Here is a 7,870-nt window from a genome sequence, read left to right on the forward strand (position 1 = left end):
GGGAGCTCTGTGGTTTGATTCCCCATGAGTAATCTGAATTAACAGAGGGAAAGTTTCATATCAAAAATAGCGGCAGAGGGGTTATACAGAAAGTAATATTTCAATAACAAGGAAGTGTACAGAGTCGGTGAAGTTAAGCTCTTGATCAAAGTTTGATGAATTTGAATCAAAGCAAGGGTTGCAGGTGAAGTATCTGAGCGTAGATTTGTGAAGTCGTAAGATATGACGTTGAGGGAGGAAAGGAATTTCCTTTTAATTTGTCATTAAAAAAAAAAGTTTTATCCGGTCTCAGTTCCACAGAACAATGATGATGGTAGTAGCTGTCATGAAAGTAAATAATGAGATGTCATTTTTCAAGACTTTGCTGGATGCAATTTGTGTATGGTGTTCATAGTTCTCATGCAAACCCCATTAAAAAAATGTTTTTTTTCCATCTTCAATCAAATCAAAATAGGACAATTTAACCCCATAGTGCCAAATCACATGATTTCAACTTGCAGGCCTTGATTATAACCTTTATAAAACAGAGATATTTATAAACTTACAACAAGGAGGTACATTGTACTTGCATTAATCACCAAACTACTGTAAGCTGTTCCTGTATCTCTAAAATACACACAAAACAATTGATCCCAAAAGGAATGAAAACACATCTACACAGTTCCTTTAAAGTCATACTTTAAGGTAAATGACAAAGGTTATATACTTCATTAAAATATCACATAGTTTAACTTCCAGCTGTTGCAAGCTAGCAAAAGAAAGTGGTTAGATTCTAATCAGGTAAACAGCCAATCATAGTTTAGAGATATGGGATGGCTCATAAGTGGCCAGCATGATTGCAGGAGGGGCCCAAGCCGACCCCATAGATATGACCACTTTTACCTGCATCACGTCATTATAGAAAGCATATCTGGAGCTAGTGGGTGTCAGCATTTTCAACTTCTAGATGCCGAGGTATTTTTGAGTGGGTGTAATTTTGGCAAAATGAAATAACATGAGTATATGATATCATGAAACTGAAGAGGATGAGCAATTGACACTTGTGATTAGTAAGTGCCTCACAAATTAATTTGGAGAAATACTGTCTTGTTTTACACCTTAAAGCTGTCAGATATGGCAGGATTTTTTTCTCAGTCTGTTTCACACATTGTTTTTTTTTGTAATAGTTTCTGGAATCTTAATAGAGAAAGCAGAGGTTATGTCCCTCACTTTTTCCTGTGAACCGGTAGTGCATCACCTATGGAGCAACAAAAAAGTCATAGGAAGTGAATGCAAGGGTGTAGAGTTCACAAGGATGAGTCCATCTATGGTATGCTTTTTGATTGGTCGAGAGTTTACAGAATACTGAATTTCAAAGGAAATGCAACATATTTGGGATCTTATAAGCTTATAATTAGGGCTGGCTTAGATATGGGTCAGCTCTTAGTTATGCTGCCATAGGCTTAGACCGCCGGGGACACACTAGGATCCCCCCTCTCTCTCTCTCCTCTGTCTGCCTGTCACTTACTTTAGTTGTTGCCGTAGACTGATGCTGCTGTGGACGTGCCATACTCAAGCTGCTACAACTACTACTACCCATCTCACCACTATCATCTCTCTCTCTCTCTTCTTCTCTCTCTTTCCGTCTTTCTACCTAACTCAGTCCAGGCAGATGTTTGTCTAACATGAGTGTGGTTCTACTCAAGGTTTCTGCCTGTTAAACGAAGTTTTAACTTACAGCTGTAATTTAATAAATGCTGCAAAGTGCTCTGCTCATATTGGATTAAAATGAGATATGACAGAGTCCTATCTGTAAAATAGGACTGGATCTTATCCTGTCTTGATGTTGGGTCTAGACCTGCTCTGTTTGTAAAAGCGTCTTGAAATAACTTTTGTTGTGATTTGGCGCTATATGAATAAAGATGGATTGATTGATTGATTGATTGATTGATTGATTGATTGATTGATTGATTGTGAACATCTTCACAAAAAGTGAAAGCGGTCTACTCTACTTTTATATATATAATTATGACTAACCAATGTGGCCACCTATTAAAAATAAGGTTTAGGTTTAGAGATACATTTTTGACAGAGGGAGTTTGGAAATTTTCTGTTATTATTTGAAAATGTATCAGACAAAATATAAAGTTGATTAGGAGCTTGAGTTCTAAGAATTCTCAGCCCTTGAACACAGATTAATTGGTTGGCTAGCAAAAGAAAGGCATGTATATCCAGGAAAATCGAGAGGCACCCTACTGCAGGCAAGATGGCGCCGCCACAACATCCACACCGGAAGTCCATACCGGAAGTCCATACCGGAAGTGATTCTTTAACCCCCTCTCTACCCAATGCCGGATGCTTCGAACTGGAAGTTTCTTCTTCGTGTAGCGTATTGATTGCATTAGTCTGTCGCTGCTAAATCAATTAGCAGAAAGCTAATTGTGATAGAGAGAGTGAGTGAGAGAGATCCCGCTGTGTATGAAGAACAGAATAATGTAGAGTGTTAGTGTGTGTGGGGGGAGGGGATGAGAAGGAAAAGACTGTAAGTAAGAGGGAAAATACACTCAAGCTGTACACAGAGATCTATATTCACCACAAAAACAACAGAGGCTCCCCAGAAATGTGTACTGTACATCTATCATCAGTGGCTGACAGTGGTGCCTCAAGTTGAAATATTTTAGTCCTAATATTTTATGTTGATTTGGAGTTTGTAATAGCAAAAGTGCATTGTTCTTTTTCAAGTACAACATTATCAATACAAAAGGGTTAAGACATCATACATATAACATTAAAAGAACATAAAATAAAGTATAATTCTACATTTCAAGTAGGGGTTGGATGGAAAGAAACAGTAGCTATGTATACATTTGCAGTTTTTCTAGTCATTCTAATTGAAGGTTCCAACTTCAATGTTTTCATGGACGCCAAATAAAGTGATCTTGTTAAGACATTGGTGTACATGCATAAAGCATTCAATCTGAATAAAACTGTTTGACAAGCTCATAGTGTTTACGCCCATCTAATGTCTCAAACTAGAAGGAGAAACCATTCCCTCCGTTTGTTCTTGTGGTTAATGAACACCCCTGTCACTGTGTCATTGTAACGTGTTACAAATTATGTTAAAAAAGAAACAGTCACCACACACCTCTACATTTTCCTCCTCCACTCGCCCCTGCACCATAGATAACATTCTGCTCTTCTCTCGTGACTGTGGATCTACTCTGGATCTGTATTTCATTCATTCATTAATCTATACATGTGATCACATAGGCAGACAGCATGCAAGGTAATTTGGAACAAACACTACAGCAAACTGTACTGAGGTACAGTCAGGCTAACACAACATAAAATAGCATATGACCCAGACAAAACAAGAGAGGCATATGCAGATGTCATCACGGCAGCATCATAATCAGCTTTAAGTATTTCAACACACACTCGGAACAAAAGGCTGTGCATGGCTGAGACGTTAACACTATAACTTAGTGATTCGTGCAGGCTTCTAAGTAACTTCTCAAAACAGTAAATTCTCAACAGCCTATACACTTTTGGAGTAATAATACTGATACGATTAAAATGTAAGTGCAAAAAAGTTCATAGAATTACGCGTAAACCTACGTGTTTTTGAAGGCTTTTATTTTGCGTTCACGTTCCTGTTTTTCAAGGCTTTTATTTTTGTAACTTTCGGTATGGACTTCCGGTGTGGGTGTTATTGCAACGTTTTTAGCTTTGTAACTTCCGGTATGGACTTCCGGTATGGACTTCCGGTGTGGATGTTGTGGCGGCGCCATCTTGCCTGCAGTAGGGTACTCTTGGGAAAATCAGTGGGATTAGATGTGTGCCTTGTGGTGTCCCTACATTAACTTTATGAAAAATCAAATGTTCTGATACAGAAAAAAGAAGCCTGCTTACTGCAAAAGAAAATCTCATATTGCAGTCAGCTGGGATTGTGTGAACTGTTTATATGAAATTATATTACCAAAAGCAGATGACTTTTGAAATGTTTAAAACTTTTGTACTATTTTTTATTGTTAGTTTTTAAGTTGTAAGCTACAGAAAAAATATGAATTATTTGATATAAATAATAATAACAAGAAGACATCGAAAGGAATAAGTTCGACCAAATCAATATTGACAATACCTCTGTTGCAGAAATTTAAATTTTACGGAACTTAGGAGGAAGTCCAAAAGCTCCTCCAGAGCTGTGTTCCTTGAACCAAAATTAGTCTCAATAAAAATAAATAGAAACAGAAGTACCCCAGTCGGCAATGGGGACACCCCCATCATATATGGTAGTGGTTGAGATGACGGAGTGGAAAATTAGTTATATTAGCAGAAAAGCAAATGTGTTTTCCATTTAAATTATTTGGCTGAAACCAGACAATCATAGGGATTTTTTTTCCATAGTTATATCAATGACTGTTTCTGTAAGTGTGCGTGTCTAAACTTTGCTTTATGATTGTTCCACTCATGAAATTCTTATTAATGTGCCGGCAATTGACATACATATAGAGTAATTATTTCTTTTGATATTACAGGACAAAATGTTTGAAGGTTTGTGAACTGATCCCCTGCTTTCTCTGATAATTTTAAAGATGGACACTTCCTATCATCTTTATCTAAAACACCATCATGCAGGACCAGATTTTTATCCCACAACCCCTTTTCATTAAGTGTATCAAATACCCAGTGCTCGAGGGGGAATCTTTAAACTATCCTGGCCATCCTCATCTTCCCCATCCCTGCCCTCCAGTCCCCCCCACCCCATCACCCATTGGGGCTGGATGCTTGATGCAATCTTTTATCTCTGCGATGTATTGGGAAATCCCTGCAGGCTGAAGAGTATAAAAGGATGGCCCATTGCAAAGACAGGGCAACTCCTTCCTGCTTAGACAGACGGCCCTCAACATCATCGAAACTCAACAAGTGCTTTCCCAGCAGTGCAGCATGCCCTCCACGCTCAGTAAGTGATTTGCAGTTTTGGTTTGCATGTTTCCTGCTTCTCTTCCTCTTTTCATTCATTCAGTCATTTATGCTTTTCCTCTCACTACAGACAGATACTTGCTGCTGGCTGCTCTGCTGCAGGGCATCCTGGGAGCTCCGGCTGATGTTGCACCTACAGAAAACTTGGCAGGTGACCCTTCAGGTGAAGAGGGGGAGCTGACTTCTGACCTTCTGAGCGCCTCCGGGATCTGGGAGCGAATCCTTAGTCTGACTGACAATCACCCAAAGGAGGTCAGACTTTATCTTCAAGGAATTCTCAAAGATTGAATACTTTTTAAATCTAGCGCTGGTGTTATCTTTCCAAGCATGTGCTCTCCTAACTAGTTTTTAAAATATCTTTTAGTTTGAAGCTGAATTTCAAAACCAGGTGAAATATCACATGCTGGAGGACTACAACATTTCCTCACTTCCAGAAAGCTGCTCCTACTACAACTTAAGCAAGGTACGTACTCTCCTTTACTGCTCTGTCACCCTGGTAACAGATTGTGATGGATGATAAGGGTTCGTTTGAGGCATTGACAGTGATTTTCTTACCTCTCTACAGGAGGCTTGTCTCCAAAAGTTGGCCCGGGGTCTGTTTATTTACAAAGCTCTCCTCAAGCACGTGGAGAAGGAGTATCCCAGCAACTCCAAAATCTTGGACGCCAGATTAAATTGCGGTCGGCTGATCGCCCTCATCAAAGAAAACGTGAGTCTGAGATGATACATACTTGTCTTCGGGGCTCGGAGCTATTCACTGAACATTCATTTTTGAATTATTTTAACTTTCTTGGTCAGCCACAGTGGAACTTATTCTTACCTGCTTTGTAAACTTCATATATTATCAAAGCCTCTTGTAAGTTCAGGATGTCATCTGCAAACTTAGAGGGTCTAATGAGCATGTATTTGACTTGTGCCCTACAGATGAAGCACCCTGAACGTGTCACAGAGCTAACCAGCACCAAGGAGGAGCAGCTTTTGAAGGAAATCAACAGCCCATATACTTTTCAGAGAAGGATGACGGCACACAGCATCCTGTTCGAGCTCCGCAACTTCCTCCTCAAAGGCAAAAGGGCGATCAAAAAAAAGGAAAAGGCCAAAGGAAGCATGGAACACTGAAACTCATAACTGAAAGTGTGGAGAGTCAGTTATGATGGAATACCTCAGGGAAACTGGGTCATTTTAACACTTCTGTTTTTTGTTTTTACTTTTAATGGAGAAAGTCATAAAAGTGCACTTAGTGTACATACTGTGTTTCTTAGGATTGTAAAGGCCTCAGGGCTGGAATCGCCCGCTATTGCACAACTTATTTAACCTATTTAAACTTGGTGAAAGTGTTATTTATTGGTCAGAGAAAGCCCCAGAATTTGGTTTTCTACCCGAAAGATGCTTTTTCTACTTGATTGTTATCAGTATTTTAAACTTGTACTTCTGAATTGTGACAGAATTTTACTATAAAAAATACAGTGACAAGAAGACATTATGCCAGGGAAATTGGGCAACTGCCAATTTCCCAGTAGAGAACTGTAATTTGTTGAGAATAAAGTACCGTGAAACATTTTGGGACAGCATAACTTTAAAAAAAAAGGATTGTGTCACCTGTTTTTGTAAACTGTGCTTTTACACTGAAAGTACTGTTGGCTGCTATTCATTTACATCTATCATTATTATTTAAGTGAATCTGCTGTTTGTGTGATTTTGATGCACTGAGCTTTTTGTAACAATCTGAACACGAGAATAAATAAAACATCTGAATTATTTAATTTAATTTGTTTTGCAAACAACTTCTTTCAAATGTCTCACACATACCTCATGTCATTGTATGTTGCAACTCTGTTTGTTTTCTGCAAATGCCTACAGATTTGATCAGACTCTTTACATTATACATTTTTTTATCGGCAGCAGGAACTTAGGACTGTCAAACTGTAAAAACTGAAAGTCATCTGTGAATCATACTTCAATCATCTTTCAGGAAATCAAGTGAACTTTCAAAAATTAAAGCAAACTTTCAATTAAAAACAAACGACTATGTCATGTTTTTCCTTTACAAAACTCAAACCAATTTATTTTACTGTTTACTTACTATATTCTTACTTACTATTACTGTTCTGCAAGACTTTCAGTGTCAGGACTAACATTTGTTTAATTTGCATGAGTATGACAACAGATTCAGGTTACCTTTCTGACGCAAAGGGGGCTTGTGAGTCTACAAAAAGGGGACGGAGGGGGAGGAGTCTAACTCAGCACTGATAGAGCTAGGCCCAATCTCATTGTCCTCCCTAAGCCCTGAGCCCTGAGCCCTTCTCGTCTTAATTGACGTCAGCTGGAAAGTGATTGAGGGCAGGAGGCTGTAAGGGCTCAAACTGTAGAACTGGAATGGGACAGCACTTTGCGACTTCTCACGTGATCTGCATGACGTCATCAGCTCATCCTAGCGATACTAGGAATTTTTATTGCACAATTTTGACTTTCCTCAAATTCAAGGCGCTTAAGGGACTGACTGTCATGTGATTAAGGCTCTTACCGTACAGACTGCTTAACCACACAATTTAAAATATATAAATAGGCTATATAACTTTAAATATATAAGTTATAGGCTACTGTATGTGAAGATGAATAGATTAAGGCTGTTTTCTATATTTATACTTACAGGCAAACTTTTTTTCCTGTAAATTTTGTTGCAACTTTCATGCTTCTTTTTTACTGTCGCACTTTTTTAAAATTTCTTTGTTACAGTGCTCGTTTGCCTTTCCATGCTCGCGGGCTTCCCCTGGGAATCCCGTGTTTCACGTCACAATGCTATGAACTCTGGGTAATTCCCTTACGCCAAGTCTGCAAAAATGCCCACTTACGGAAAGGGGGCATAAAGAGCTCAAAAAGTCAGTGGGACGGCCCTAAGCCCTCACGG

General features: G+C 38.9%; 1 protein-coding gene across 1 annotated transcript; it reads left to right on the top strand.

Annotated features, from left to right (window-relative positions):
- Window positions 1-4,847: 4,847 nt before the first annotated feature.
- LOC117828180 (interleukin-6-like) lies at window positions 4,848-6,699 on the top strand. Its single transcript, XM_034705194.1, has 5 exons — window positions 4,848-4,942; window positions 5,033-5,214; window positions 5,327-5,425; window positions 5,528-5,671; window positions 5,887-6,699. The coding sequence occupies exons 1-5, from the start codon at window positions 4,927-4,929 to the stop codon at window positions 6,079-6,081; spliced, it is 636 nt and encodes a 211-aa protein (XP_034561085.1). The 5' UTR covers window positions 4,848-4,926; the 3' UTR covers window positions 6,082-6,699.
- The last annotated feature ends 1,171 nt before the right edge of the window (window positions 6,700-7,870 follow it).

This window comes from Notolabrus celidotus, chromosome 16, assembly GCF_009762535.1.
Source record: "Notolabrus celidotus isolate fNotCel1 chromosome 16, fNotCel1.pri, whole genome shotgun sequence".
Taxonomy (NCBI): Eukaryota; Metazoa; Chordata; class Actinopteri; order Labriformes; family Labridae; genus Notolabrus; species Notolabrus celidotus.

What these genes read in the sequence shown, in the direction of transcription:
- LOC117828180 (XM_034705194.1), top strand. An exon ending in CTGACAATCACCCAAAGGAG is followed by an intron (nt 5,215 to 5,326) that starts GTCAGACTTTAT and finishes AATATCTTTTAG; the next exon opens with TTTGAAGCTGAATTTCAAAA. An exon ending in TCGCCCTCATCAAAGAAAAC is followed by an intron (nt 5,672 to 5,886) that starts GTGAGTCTGAGA and finishes TGTGCCCTACAG; the next exon opens with ATGAAGCACCCTGAACGTGT.